At 51.9% G+C, this 15,149-nt stretch overlaps 2 protein-coding genes and 1 pseudogene across 2 annotated transcripts; 2 read left to right on the top strand and 1 right to left on the bottom strand.

Moving 5' to 3' along the window:
- Positions 1-1,917: 1,917 nt before the first annotated feature.
- On the top strand, positions 1,918-3,168 carry LOC104870334 (cystatin-M-like). The gene is made up of 3 exons (XM_010635927.3): positions 1,918-2,337; positions 2,483-2,608; positions 2,968-3,168. The coding sequence occupies exons 1-3, from the start codon at positions 2,209-2,211 to the stop codon at positions 3,049-3,051; spliced, it is 339 nt and encodes a 112-aa protein (XP_010634229.1). The 5' UTR covers positions 1,918-2,208; the 3' UTR covers positions 3,052-3,168.
- A 1,937-nt stretch (positions 3,169-5,105) lies between these two features.
- LOC104870496 lies at positions 5,106-10,904 on the bottom strand (annotated as a pseudogene).
- Cst6 (cystatin E/M) lies at positions 10,829-12,561 on the top strand. The gene is made up of 3 exons (XM_010635926.3): positions 10,829-11,142; positions 11,878-12,003; positions 12,363-12,561. The coding sequence occupies exons 1-3, from the start codon at positions 10,903-10,905 to the stop codon at positions 12,444-12,446; spliced, it is 450 nt and encodes a 149-aa protein (XP_010634228.1). The 5' UTR covers positions 10,829-10,902; the 3' UTR covers positions 12,447-12,561.
- The last annotated feature ends 2,588 nt before the right edge of the window (positions 12,562-15,149 follow it).

Below are 15,149 nucleotides of genomic sequence, written 5' to 3'. Positions count from 1 at the left end.
AAAAAAAAAAAAAAAAAAAAAAAAGAAAAAGGCAGACAACACAATAGGAAAATTGTTAAAAATACCTGAAAAGGGCATTTGAAAAGATTTAATTTTATTAGTAATTAGGGGAACAAATTGCCACCAACACCACCCAATTGACAAAAATGTTAGACAATGGCAAGTATTGAGCAGATGTAGCAACAGGAACTGATATCCAATTGGTGGGAGTATAAATTGCTTGTAAAAACAGTTGAGTGTTAACTTTGCAAAACTGACACACCCCATGAGCTAGCAGTTCCCTTCTCCGATTGCCTCAGAAACTCATGAACATCTGTGGCAGGACCTACACAGATGTGCACAGCTGCGTTGTCTAAAATCCTGGACTGGGCACAGCTCTTACGGTTCTTAGTACTACAGTAGATAAAGTAATTAAAACAGAAGGGCAGGGATTTCGCTCAGTGGTGCTGCTGCCAGCCTTGCAAGCAAAAGGTCCTGAGTTCGATTGAAAAGAAAAGGAAAAAAAAAACAAAACAAAACAGTCGCAGTTGGATAACAGCTAGAACAAATCTATCTGGGTTTTTGTTTGTTTTTTTGGTTTTTTTGGTGGTACTGGGGATCAAACTCGAGACCTTGTGCTTGCAAGGCAGGTACAGTGACTGAGCTAAATCCCGGGCCCTAGAACAATAAATCTCAAAACATACTGAGTAAATGTAGCAAGACACAAGATCCAGTCATTTTAAATAAATTCATTCTTAGGGATATGTGCATAGATGGTAAAGTTAGAAAAGGAAGGAAGTGTTTACTAAAAGCTTATAAAAAGCAAGCCTGGCATAGTGGCACACACCTGTAATCCCAGAACTTGGGAGCTGAGGCAGGAGGATTGCTTTGAGTCCAAGGCCAGCCTAAACTACATAGTGAGATCTTGTTTCAAAAAAAAAAAAAAAAAGAGTCAACATAGCTGAGCATGGTGGCACATGCCTATAGTCCCAGCACAGGAGGCTGAGGCAGAAGGATCACTTAAATTCAAGGCCAACCTGGATCTACTGAGACCCTGTCTCAAAAAAATGAAAAAACAAAAAACCAAGTAGACCCTAGGGGTATAGCTCAGTGATAGGGCATGTGCTTATCATGTGTAGGGACCTGATTTCAAGCACCAGCACCAAAAACCCATAGTAAGGAAAATGTGTCAATAGTGATTATCTTTGGAGAAGAGAAGAGTATGATAATGGAAGAGTTTGGGGCTGGCTTTTCCATTTTTCCTTTTTGCCAGTAACCCAGGGCATTATTCCAGTGAGCTACATTTAAACCCTTTTCAATTTTATTTTGAGACAGGGTCTTGGTAAATCACCAAAGCTGACCTCAAATTTGCAATCCTACCTCAGATTCTAGTAGTTGGGATTATAGGAGTACACCACCGCACCTAGCAGTTCTTAGCCTGTGGAATGGTAATATAGGGATTGACTAATTTTTGTTACATTAAACAGAGGGCTGAACATGTAGCTCAGAGGGTGAGCATTTGCCTAATATGTGTGAGAGACCCTGGGCCCAACCCCCAATACTGCAAAAGAAAAAAAAAAAAGTATATTCTGTGCCCTTACCTGGTAAAAGGAAAACTGAAAATAAGAGGATAAAACAGTTACAAAATAAGTTGGATGCTACACTGTCATCAGTAGGGATGAGAGTTCAGTGAGGCTGGGTCTGAGTAGTGTCAATGGCCCGTGATGGAAGGGGCACCAGTGACCACAGCAGGTGGCCTTGGCCAGCTACTACAGAGGCAGTAGCAGCTTCCTCTGCTCAGGTGGGAGGTACACCCTCAAGGTATAGAAAAATCCAGAGGGCCAAGCCAAGAGATGCTGCCCAGTTGCCAGAAGATTGGGAAAAGAGCTGTCAGCACTTTTCATATTTTTTTTTTTTTTTTTTTTTTTTTGAGGCAGGGTCTCACTATGTAGCTCAGGCTAGCCTCAAACTTGCAGTGATTCTCTTCCCTTAGCCTGCTGGTGCTGGAGTTATAGGCATGTGCCACCACACTTGGCTCATATAGGAAGTTTTAAAACCTGAATGAAGACCAAAATACACTGTGAGCAAAATGATTATTGAAGAGAGACAGGACCCAACCACAAAATAGCTAATTTAAAAAAAAGGGATCTTAACCTACTATCCTAAAGCTAATTCATTTATTTCCCCTTAGTCCTTAACAGGTGGAACTGGAGGGGAGGCAAAGGGCCAATGATACCTACCTTGTGTCTGCCCTGGCTGCATGTTGGGGAAGAACTCGGGCCTCATGCAAAGAAAGCAAGCGATCTACCTACTGAACTACACCCTAAAGCTGCTGTGGCTTTAGAGTGGTGGTCCCAGGTGGGTCTCAGTGTCCCGTGGGAATCAGGCCTCTGCCCTGTTTCCCTGGGTCCCAGGTCAGAACCCTGCACGAGCCCCAGGGCAGTGGGAGAGGCTGGTGGGAGGAAGGCTTCGACGCCCCTCACTTGCCTGCCATTGTCCCCAGCTGGTGGCTGGTGTCAAGTACTACCTGACCATGGACTTGGAGAGCACAGCATGCCGGAAGACCAGGGTCTCCGGAGACCACATGGACCTCACCACCTGCCCCCTGGCCACAGGGGTGGAGCAGGAGGTAAGAGTGATGTCCCATGCCCGGGCCCTGTGCGGAGCCTGAGGCCCCTCAGCTTGGCCACCCTGAGCTGGTCTGGCTGGCCAGGCGGAGGCCTGGCTGAACCTGCCCAGCCTTGGTGACTCAACCTCCAGGCCTGTGTGTGGCCCAGGGAGGTGAGGCCGGGGCTTCCCCAGGGCTGGGAGTTGGCTGGAAACATCTGGGAGCTGGATCTAGCTCTGGCCACCTGACTCCATGTCCATGTCGCTCAAGCCAAGGAATGCCCATCTCTGCCCCCGAGCGTGGTGGCAGGCAGAGGGCTGGGTGCTGGGAGGAGGCTGGGGCGGGCTCAGCCCTCCTTGTCTCCCATGCCGTCTCCACAGAAGCTGCGCTGTGACTTTGAGATCCTTGAAGTCCCCTGGAAGAATTCCACCGAGCTTCTGAAGCACAAATGTATGCAGCAGTGACTGACCCCAGGGCCAGCACCAGAGGGGCTGCACACAGGGTGGAGGGCACTGCTGGGCCCCAGGCCACATGGGCTGCAATAAACAACCAGCGCTGCTTCTTGCATTGGTGTCTCCCGTGTGCTTCACTGCTTCCCCTCCTGATCCCCACTCCTGCTCCTAGTGGCTTCCAGGACACCCAGGCACCCCCAGGGCAGCTTCTGCTGTCTGCCCAGCAGGCCAAACAGCCCAGCATCACACCACGGAAGCACAAACCTCCAGAGCCCCAAACAGCCAGAGCTCCCAACAGGGTCTGTGGTAGGGAGGCAGTGGGAGACTGGCATGAGAAGGATGATGTCCCCTGCCTGGCCTAGGATAGTGTCTGTGAGCGCTCTGCGGGGAACATGTGCCCTGCTGTTCTCGGCGGTGAGGAGCAGCTTGGGGTTCAGCTGTGGGGTTCAGCTTGGCTCACCCCAAGGACACCGATCTCCCACCCACACCCCCCTTCCCAAGCCTGCATGTGGCCCAAAGCCCAGCACCTGTCCTGCAGCTCCCTGGGGCCAGGAGGCCACGAGGCCAGGGCAGTGCTTCTCATGTCCTCACTGTGGCCCACGCACCAGGGGGACTCTCCCATGCCTTGTCCCAGGCAAGGCCCCTGCAGGTGCTTGCCCAAGTGAGTAAGCTCAGATCTGCTGCCCACAGAGGGAGGATTCTCAGAGGAGGGATAGGTTTGCTTTAACATCCTCTAAGGGAAACAGAGTTGCGACATTTTTGCCACTGGCATTTGTGGTTGCAATCCCAAGTCTCCCATGTGCACACGCACAGTCAGGTAGATCTAGACACCACGGAAGTATTATGGAAACCACCATCACCCACCGGCTAGCTACCCAGAAGGCCAGGTGAACAGAGCAGGGGTCCACCCCAGGGACGTGACCTGGAGATATGTACCAGACCCCAAACACCCAGGCTGGTGCCCCAGGTGCCATGCCCAGAGGGTTCCTCAGAGACACCAGTGCATACCCATGCCGGGGACAGGACACAGTAACCATATGCGTTTGGAGCCCTGGATGTTGGCAGAGTCAGGCTGGGGCCAGCAGCCTAAGGGTGGCATGGGGAGTACCCTGGGAGCCATATACAACTAGTGAATCTCAAACAATACTGAGCAAATTATGAAAAACATAAAATGATGTGTTTCCACCTCTGTAAAATTAAGAAATTATTGTGCCAGGGATGGAGCTCTGTGGTAGAGCTGTGAGAGAGTGCCTGCAGGAAAGCACTGAGGCCCTGGCTTCAGTCTCCGTATGGGAAGCAAAAAGTAAGTTTTTGCTTAGTTAGTTCTGCATAAGTGATGAAACTAAAATGAAAACCATGGAAATGGTTGTTGTAAAAGTGAGCAGTAAAAATAATATCAACAGTGACCATCTTTGGGGAAGAGGATGAAAGTATGATTATACAAGGGCTTGGAGGTGGAAGTGGCATTTCCCTTTTTTGTTGTTATTTTTTTGCTTGTTTTGTTTTGTTTTTTTTGTAACAGGGTCTCACTATGTAGTCAAGACTAACCTGGAACTCACTGTGTAGCCCAGGCTGGTCTTGAACTCACAGTGATCCTCCTGCCTCAGCCTCTTGAGTGCTGGGGTTACAAGCATGCACAACCACACTGGGCACATTTCCCATTCTTGACCTGTGGGGTAGAAATATAGTCATTGACTTTGAAATCATTTGATAAACAGAACATGTATAGTCTGTTTCATATTCTTTTTTTTTAGGGATGAGTCAGGCCAAGCATATTTAATAACCCTTACTGAGAGAGAGCTGAAAACTACCTGACATATTTCCTAAATCAGTAAATCATATTTGGGTACAAATGATCAAAAAGGGGGATTGTCACCGACCTCAAGGCCACAGGCAGATAGGATTCTGGGTCCCAGGGTGAGTCCAGGATGTGGAACCCTGTGAAAGGCAGCTGTGGCAAGTGGTGTCTGTCCGATACCAGGTTCCAGGCAGGGAGGGATAGCAAGCGTTGGCTCAGAACAGGGAAGGAACCTGAGTTGGTGCTAGAACTTGCTGAGGCCATAGCCTCACTTATAGTTTTTGGCAGGAAACTCCTGCCGGCCTTGGCCCTTGCTGTCAAAGTTTCTCACTCAATGGATGATCTGCAGCTGTTGCTCAGTGGTGGCAGTGATGTTCATGTCATCTGGGATGTGGACATAACAGACATTTTGGCCCGTTACGAAGAGGTCATCTAGCTCAGCCTGGTGCCCCTGACGGTCCGTGTAGGTGACCTTGGCCAGGCGGATGTTCATGAAAGCATCGACGTTGTCAATGTGTCCGTGGCCACACTCTCATCCCGTAGGTCCACGGTGGTCACCTGGCCCTGAAGGCCCTGCAACAGGATGATCAGGCTATTCTCAGAGCTGGTCCGCTCCTTTCCCGAGTGGCTCACTGCCACTCTTCCACGCCGGCCGGCTGCTCGCTGTGGGCAGAAGCACACAGATGGGAGCTGTAGCAGGTGAAGGGCCTCGCTGCCAATTCACCTTCACTAGCTTCTCAAAATCCCCAGCACCGGCCTTCCCAGTCCTGACCAACTCCCCAGTTTTGGCCTTCATGCATACAGGTTTCATACACGCATCTCATAGTATTCTCAGATCACTTTACAAGCCAAGGATTACTTGCACCTATTTTTTAGATGAGGAAAATATGGCAAGGAGAGACCAAATCATTTTTATAACTTGCCCAAGATCACATAAATGCTAAGTGGAAGTGCTAGGATTCAGATCCATAGCTGCCTAGCCCCAGATCCCACACCAGTGGTTCTGAGTCTTTATGGTACATCAGACTCACCTCATGAGGTGAGGTTGGGTTTTGTTTTGTTTGTCTTTAGACAGGGTCTTGGTATGTATTCCAGGCTGAACTTGAACTTGTCGCAATCTTCCCACCTTAGCCTTCCAAGTGCTGGGATTACAGGCATTTGGCACTACACCCGGCCAACTTGGGAAGTTTTTACCTGGCCTCCACACCTCCAAGATTCTGATTTATCTGGTTGGGGGGGTGAGGCCCAAGTATCCTAAATTTAACAGCTCCCTGAGTAATTCTGATATGCTGACAACCTTGAGAACCACTCTCCTAAAGTAGTTTACATCCTTGCTACTCAAAATAGCAAGTGTTGTGGGCTGGGCATCCTCAGAGCAGTTGTGAAGAAATATAAAAGCTTGGTTCTTGCCAGGCCTGGTGGCACACACCTGTAATCCCAGTACTTGGGAGGCTGAGGCATGGGGTTGTCTCGAGTTGGAGGCCAGCCTGGGCTGCATAGTGAGCTGAAGGCCAGCCTGCACTACAAAGTGAAACCCTGTCTCAAAGAAAAAAAAGTGGGGGGGACTTGCTATAGACCTAATGAAACATAATTGACCCCTCTGTGAATTAGATAGATGTTAAAATTTGGAAATCAGGTGGGTGTGCCCCAGCACTTTGGGAGGCCGAGGCAGGAGGATCAAAAATTTGAGCAAAGAGGCAACTTAACCATTTATGAAGACCCAGCCTCAAAAAATAAAAATGATGAGGGGAGGGAAGAAAAGAAGTAAAAATTAAGACTTGTCATGTACATGTGCCAACTCCCCATGGTGAATATAATCATTATGTACTATAAACATGTACTAATAAAATTTTAAATTTTAAAAAAGGTCAACCTTTATGAAGAGCAAATAAATAAGACTGGGGATGTAGCTCAGTGTGAAGGCCCTGGGTTCAATCCTTAATTCATGCCGGATTCCTTCGCTTCCAGTGCTTGCGATCCTCCGGAAGCCCACTGGTGCCTAGCTAGGTTGCCTGCCACTGCCACCTCCTCGATGAGAAGCCACGGCAACACCGGCCATCGGAGATCTTAACACTAAACGCATAGGTGCTCCATCCTGCATCTCCTGAGGGCGTACTGTAGATTATCTTCTGTTTCATTTTCTGTGTATTGGCTATATCTCAGGAAAATAGAAGGAAAAAGAGCCAGGATGGAGCACTGGAGGGATAAATTTAATGCTGTGTTACATCAGTAGAGATAAGCGCTCAGTTAAGCTGGCTCTGGGCAATGTGTGTCCTTCACCCTGAGAGAGTTCCTGTGGCTACAGTAGGGCCCAGGTGTGGCTCCTGCTGCTTCCTGGGAGGTTGCTCCGGTGTCTGTAGCCTGGACTGAGGTGGAGAGAGGGCTTCCCTGGAGTTCCGGGCCATACTCTGTGTCTGATTTCCTGGATGGGTCCAGGCACACTCAGCCTCAACCTTTCTGCCATGATGCCGTCACACAGGTCTGATGTATTTAGGTGGGGGCTTGGTAGGGCCACAGTCTTCCCACACTTCAGTCCTGACACTGCCAGATTATTGCCTGTATGCTGTGAGGTGATGGAGACCCTTCTTCCTCCTCAAAGCCCTTCCTGTGGTTCCAGCTCACACCGGTTTTACTGGACTTGACGGTGGGTCCCTGGTGGACCTTATTTCTGTCTGCCCTGTTTCTTCATCATCTGTCTTTCCCTGGTTCACTCAGGGACTTTGTCTCCCCTCTCCTCTGGAGCCTGGCAATGCCCATGAAGAGTTGACAGACAACAGATTCTTAACTGGGCTCCCTATTCCGTCCCACACATGTTCCTGGATCAGTCCTGAGGCAGCAGGAGATAAAGGCCATCTAAAATGTGTGATGTGATAAAATGACCTCTCAGAGGCCCTGCCCTTACCTGGTCAGCAGGCCAGAGGAACCAAGACCTGGCATGCCAGAGGAGAAGGCAATCTTGGTGTGGAGGGGTAGGAGCCAGGGTCTTAGCATCAACACAGGGCCCATCAGATTGGGCCTGGTCACCCATTGCCTGGGGACATGGGTGGGCCTGAAAGTCAGCAATTACTCACCCAGAGCACCCCCACCTCACCCAGCCAGAGCTTGACTCCTCAGCCACTCTGGTCATGAGTGTTCAGATCCAGCTTGGAATTTAGGGTGAACCCAATTCATGTACCCAGCGTCTTCATGGTTTCTACCTGTTGCCCCTGGAAAGGAAGTAGGGGACAGATACCATCCAAGACACTTTCCTGCCCTGCCTGGTAACCACCCATGTGCTGTGGAAGGCACATAGTGGGTGCTTTTGGCTGTTGGTCTTCTAGGTTACCCCCTCTCTGCAGGGACCGAGGCTCTCTCTGCCATCTCTCTGGCCCTTGACCAATGGTACCCTGGGAGAGCCAATCTGGCCTCACAGTGATCTAGATGGAGCAAGTTGCTTCACTGCTCAGAGCTTCTGTCTCCTCCTGTTAGCCAGTGTGGGTCTGTGAAGCTTCAACCAGCTGCTAAACAAAAAGTCCCTGGCACTTAGGAGAACTCCTTCAGGGATCACTGTTGGCCACAGGTGTACTTTCAGGGAAGGGATCCTCTATCTGACTAAAGGCTCAAGGAAGAAGGCTCTAGGGCAGCAAGAGGCCCTGTAGGGCCTGATCCCAGGGGCCAGGGATGTTGAAGGCCCATCCTGGTCAGGAAGACCCATTTGGCCAGGCTGCAGGCGACCTGGGTTGGGTGTTGGCAAAACTGGAAGCTGTGGCGGTGTCTTGTGAGGATGGCCATTCACAAGCCCATGCTCAGTCCAGTGCTTTCTCTGGAAGCCATACTGGTCCCTACAGGATGGAGTCCAGGCTGTAGGCTGTGCTCCAGAGGAGACCCAGTTCTGGGAACCCCACCCCTCTCCATTGGTCAAGGGCCAGAGAGATGGCAGAGAGAGAGCCTCGGTCCCTGCAGGGAGGGGTTACTTAGAAGGCTGACAGCCAAAAGCACTCACTGTGCACCTTCCGCAGCACCTGGGTGGCTACCAGGCAGGGTAGAAAAGTGTCTTGGGTGGTATTTGTTCCCTACATCCTACAGAAGACCTCTGTATGTGTGGAGCAACCTCAGGCTCACACCCCGGGACACTTGCTGTCACCACTCCAGGCCCACTTCACCCCTTTCCCTCAGCCCCTTCCTGTTTCCTGCTTGCAAGTAGAAAACTTCTCTGCAGCCCACTATGTGGATGAGAGAACATTGTGAAGCTCTTGCCCAGCCCTGGCATAGGCCAGGAGCCCACTGATTGCTACTTTCCCTTGCCCCCTCCCTTTCTTTCCAAGACACCAAGTGTGGGACTTCAGACCTGTAAACAATCTTGATTCTTGTGAGAAGTGACTAGTGGGTGAGAAGTCCTTGGAAACTGCTGGATTGTGGAGCCAAAGACTTAGCAGCATCGGCACCAAGTTGTGATAGGCAGGGTAGGTACCAGTGAACTGGGGATCTGTTGGTGGGTGACATCTGGGACCTTGGCTAGTTACTGAGGGAGCTGTGGCAGTGACTGGGCTCCATAACAGAAGAGCCGAGCTGGGAGAGCCAGAAGATGTTCCTTGGCTGGTTGAGGCTGTCTCTGCTACCTCTCCCCTGGGGAGAACAGGTGCCACTTACTCTACCTCCACCCAGGTTCCCTCAATTTAGGGTCCCTGCCTGGCCATGGCCTGATCATCAAGCCAAGCCTGGGCCTCTTGCCCACAAAATGGAGCCTGTCCCTTTAAGACAGACACCTGAGCCCCTAACAAACTTGTAACCAGTCTCTGGAATCCCAGGGAGGGGGCAATTTGTTTTTCATAGCTGGCTGAAGGGATTGAGAAGACAGGTGGTGCTGACTGGGCAGCAACCATGCTCTGATCTGAGAAACCACTTCCTTGTGGCCTTGGAATTCTAAGAGGTCTAGAAATGGGGACAGGGATATGCTGGATGCCTACTTATAATAGTCATCAAAATAAGAGCTACCACTTTTTTTTGTTTCGTTTTTTTGAGACAGGGTCTCGCTATGTAGTTGAGACTGACCTGGAACTCACTATGTAGCCCAGGCTGGTCTCGAATTCACAGCAGTCCTCCTGCCTCAGCCTCCTGAGTGCTGGGATGAGGTGAGGTGTACCACCACACCTGGCAGGATAATGTAAGGACTGTTATCTTCTTTTTCCAGATGAGGACAATGAGGCTGTGGGAGGTTGAAGGACTTATCCAGGCACTGGGTCAGTAAGGTGGAAGCGGGTATGACAAGCTCTCCTTCCTGCCAGTTGTCATCTTTTGGCACAGATTCGACTTAGATTGCCAAGGCTCAAAGGATAAGATCTTCATTAACTAGATTCCAGCTCCTGTCCTTGGGCAAATCAGTTCTGAGCTCTTTCCTCCTCTGTAAGGAGGAACTCAAGATCCTCTTGCTTCAGCCTCCTGAGCGATGAGATTAGAAGCATGAGCCACCACTCCAGATACATCACTTGGTCTTTAGGAAGCGCTGCATAGCTGACGCAGGGTGTGTAGATCAGTGGCAGAGCACCTGCCTTGCACGCCCAAGGCAGGGTTGGACTCCAGCACCAAGGGCACTGTATGAGAATACTGGTTGCCCCTTCCCCATAGGAAGGAAACCTTACTAATTCCCATTTTTGCTGGCTGTGAGTTAAACAGCTTGGCTCAGTAACGTTGCCTTCTTACTTGTTGCTTATATAGCACTGGCCCTCTTCTAAGCTCTCTGCTGGGTCAGGTCGTTGAATCCTCACAATACCCATTTTTCAGAGGAGGAAACGGAAATAATAGCGATGAGAGCTCAGCCACAGATGCTGGTGACAGTGCACACTGCACAAATGTCCCGTCTACTGTTCCTATGGTAGCACTAGTTGGGGGGCGGCGTCGCTGACCTCTCTATCTGTGGACAACAGAGGAGTGGCATCCCGCTTGCAGGTGTCCTAGGGTCTGTTCGCCACCAGCTCATTCCAGCTCGCTGGATCTGGGGGCGGGGCAGGCGGACTGAGGCGGAGGGCGGGGCTGCTGAGCCCTTAAAAGCTGCTCAGGGCAGAGGCTCCGCACCGACAGCTGCCGCCATGGCTCGTCAGCAGCTGACTCTGGCGATGGGCCTGTCTCTGCTCGCAATCTGCCTCCTGGCGCTGTCTCCGGATGCCCGCGCCCAGCCGCGGGACCGCAGGACTGGAGAACGCAAGAACCTGTCCATCAACGACCCGCAGGTGCAGAGGATGGCACAGACAGCGGTGACCACCTTCAACAGTGGCAGCAACAGCGCCTACTACTTCCGTGACACCAACATCATCAAGGCGGAGAGACAGGTGCGGAGAGCTGGGGAGCAGGGCAGAGTGGCCAGGTGGGGTTCCAGAGCCCAGGGGGGTTCTGCCCAGAGCCGAAAGAGCACCCCATATTTTCATACAGTCCCTTTGTAGGGGGCTTGTTGGAATTCATCCTCAAGTCTTGGACGAGCTAGGCAAGTGCTCTGCCTCTCTAGGCTCTGGAGCCCTACCAGGCCACTCTGCGACATAAATAAATAACAAATTTTAAAAAGCCATGTGAATGAAGCTAGTTGTCTTGGCAAAGGCTTTTAATCTCAGCACTGGGGAAGCTGAGGCAGAAGGGTCGAGTTTGAGGACAGCTGTGACTGTATAGTAAATTCAAGGCCAGCCTGGAGGGAGACCCTGTCTCAAAAAGCCAAAAACAAAAGACAACAAACAATAACAAACTCCAAGTGAATTCCAAAAATTTATGAAAAACCAAATACCTAAATTTCAAAAAAAGACAGGATCCAACCCTGTCCAAGGAGTTGCCTCACTTTGCCTGGTTTCTGCCAAATGCCAAGACAGGGAGAAGGATAGGGCCCCGTGACATCTCCCTTTTGTCTGCCTTGGCTTCAGCAAGGTGGTCCCAGGTGGGTCTCAGTGTCCCGTAGGAATCAGGCCTCTGCCCCATTTCCCTGGGTCCCAGGTCAGAACCCTGCACGAGACCTAGGGCAGTGGGAGAGGCTGGTGGGAGGAAGGCTTCGATGCCCCTCACTTGCCTGCCATTGTCCCCAGCTGGTGGCTGGTGTCAAGTACTACCTGACCATGGACTTGGAGAGCACAGCATGCCGGAAGACCAGGGTCTCCGGAGACCACATGGACCTCACCACCTGCCCCCTGGCCACAGGGGTGGAGCAGGAGGTAAGAGTGATGTCCCATGCCCGGGCCCTGTGCGGAGCCTGAGGCCCCTCAGCTTGGCCACCCTGAGCTGGTCTGGCTGGCCAGGCGGAGGCCTGGCTGAACCTGCCCAGCCTTGGTGACTCAACCTCCAGGCCTGTGTGTGGCCCAGGGAGGCGAGGCTGGGGCTTCCCCAGGGCTGGGAGTTGGCTGGAAACATCTGGGAGCTGGATCTAGCTCTGGCCACCTGACTCCATGTCCATGTCGCTCAAGCCAAGGAATGCCCATCTCTGCCCCCGAGCGTGGTGGCAGGCAGAGGGCTGGGTGCTGGGAGGAGGCTGGGGCGGGCTCAGCCCTCCTTGTCTCCCATGCCGTCTCCACAGAAGCTGCGCTGTGACTTTGAGATCCTTGAAGTCCCCTGGAAGAATTCCACCGAGCTTCTGAAGCACAAATGTATGCAGCAGTGACTGACCCCAGGGCCAGCACCAGAGGGGCTGCACACAGGGTGGAGGGCACTGCTGGGCCCCAGGCCACATGGGCTGCAATAAACAACCAGCGCTGCTTCTTGCATTGGTGTCTCCCGTGTGCTTCACTGCTTCCCCTCCTGATCCCCACTCCTGCTCCTAGTGGCTTCCAGGACACCCAGGCACCCCCAGGGCAGCTTCTGCTGTCTGCCCAGCAGGCCAAACAGCCCAGCATCACACCACGGAAGCACAAACCTCCAGAGCCCCAAACAGCCAGAGCTCCCAACAGGGTCTGTGGTAGGGAGGCAGTGGGAGACTGGCATGAGAAGGATGATGTCCCCCGCCTGGCCTAGGATAGTGTCTGTGAGTGCTCTGCGGGGAACATGTGCCCTGCTGTTCTCGGCAGTGAGGAGCAGCTTGGGGTTCAGCTGTGGGGTTCAGCTTGGCTCACCCCAAGGACACCGATCTCCCACCCACACCCCCCTTCCCAAGCCTGCATGTGGCCCAAAGCCCAGCACCTGTCCTGCAGCTCCCTGGGGCCAGGAGGCCACGAGGCCAGGGCAGTGCTTCTCATGTCCTCACTGTGGCCCACGCACCAGGGGGACTCTCCCATGCCTTGTCCCAGGCAAGGCCCCTGCAGGTGCTTGCCCAAGTGAGTAAGCTCAGATCTGCTGCCCACAGAGGGAGGATTCTCAGAGGAGGGATAGGTTTGCTTTAACATCCTCTAAGGGAAACAGAGTTGCGACATTTTTGCCACTGGCATTTGTGGTTGCAATCCCAAGTCTCCCATGTGCACACGCACAGTCAGGTAGATCTAGACACCACGGAAGTATTATGGAAACCACCATCACCCACCGGCTAGCTACCCAGAAGGCCAGGTGAACAGAGCAGGGGTCCACCCCAGGGACGTGACCTGGAGATATGTACCAGACCCCAAACACCCAGGCTGGTGCCCCAGGTGCCATGCCCAGAGGGTTCCTCAGAGACACCAGTGCATACCCATGCCAGGGACAGGACACAGTAACCATATGCGTTTGGAGCCCTGGATGTTGGCAGAGTCAGGCTGGGGCCAGCAGCCTAAGGGTGACATGGGGAGCACTCCTTCTGCCCTTTTCTGCTGTCCACGCACCCTCTCTTCCAAGCAAGACCTCACACACCACCAGACCTCACGTACCGCCATTCCTTCTCAACCCCTGCCCAATTCTTGCCCCTAAGGCCCTACCTGCTACCCCTGGAAGCCATATCTGGGTAGCATTGAAGAGAGGGTAAAGGGAGACTTGAGCGTCACTTGGAGTGTGAGTAGCTGACGGTTTGTGTTTGACAGGGACACAGGATTTTTTCCAGCCCTGCTTCTGTTGGAGCCTATCAGCTTGGCAGTTCAGACAGCCCAGAGTTTTTGTTGCTGCCTCGGTAAGTGTCACCAAACAGGAGGCTCCTGCCTGGGGCTCGTAGAGGTAGCTGGCAGGAAACGAATGCTTGTTGAATGAATGTGTGAAGTCTTGGGGTGAGGCATGGCCCAGGGATATGTGTCTAGTGACTTCTCCATCTGTAGAATCTGTGCCCAGGTCCCCAGTGGCATTTCCTCTGTACTGTCTATTCCTGGGCCTCAAGCTAGCTGGTGCCCTTGGCCAGGCCAGGGAGGAGAAGAGAAGCTGCTTATGTCCTGAGGCCTTGTGGGCTGGCTGCACTGCTATGTGGTTCAGCCCAGAAATCTGTGTATGTGTGTGTATATGGGAGGGTGTTCGTAAAACCATCACACCCTGGATTGGTCTTCACTAATGGCGAAATAGTTGTAGTTGGTGGAAGACTCCCAACCTTGGATGGGGAATTCTGGCCTCTGGCCTGGGCTTGACCATGGCCCAGTGCTAGGTCTGCAGTGCCAGCACAGGCCAATGTCCCACCACCAGCCTAGTGTGGACATGGGCTCTGGGCATCCTGCCTATGGTCAGGCTGTAAAGTAAGCTCTAGACCAGGGAGGCTGGGATCAGCCTTCAACCTCATTCCCTGTGGCCCTTCCCAACTGCAGTGGACTCTCTGACAGCCCCTACCCACACCCGCCCTGAGGTCAGAAGGACTTGAATATCCTCCCCCAGTGCCTCATCTGGGTTCATTAGTCTAACTTCAGGCAAGGAAGGGGTTGGCTGTGACATCTGATCTCTGGTTTCTTTTTTTGTTTTGTTTTGTTGCTTTCAGACAAGGTCTTGCTGTGTAGTCCAAACTGGCCTGGACCTCACTGTGTAGCCCAAGCTGGCCTTGAACTTGGGGCAATCCTCTTGCCTTAGCTTTCAAAGTGCTGGGATTACAGGTGTGTGCTGAGTCTGCTCTTGACTTCTGGATTCTTGATATTCCCGCTGGCATCTTTATACCAGATGTGGAGATCCTGGGTTCTGAACCACATTTTGTTTGTTTTTAATTTTTTGTTTTTTTGAGACAGGGTCTCACTATGTAGTTGAGACTGACCTGGAACTCACTATGTAGCCCAGGCTGGTCTCGAACTCACAGCAATCCTCCTGCCTCAGCCTCCCAAGTGCTGGGATTACAGATGTGTAATCCCTGGCCTGAACCATATTCTTGGTGTTGCAGAAGGAATTGGCAAGTGACATGCACATAGAGATGAGCTGAATGAAAGTAAAATAATAAAAAGTTTATTTGCCAGTAAAAGTCAAATCACACTCAAAAAAGCAGTGATCGACTCCCTATTAGATT

Source organism: Fukomys damarensis, unplaced genomic scaffold (genome assembly GCF_012274545.1).
Source record: "Fukomys damarensis isolate Sample0158 unplaced genomic scaffold, DMR_v1.0_HiC HiC_scaffold_27, whole genome shotgun sequence".
Classification (NCBI taxonomy): Eukaryota; Metazoa; Chordata; class Mammalia; order Rodentia; family Bathyergidae; genus Fukomys; species Fukomys damarensis.
Note: the sequence above shows the minus strand (reverse complement) of the source record. Positions and strands in the feature narration are given on the sequence as shown.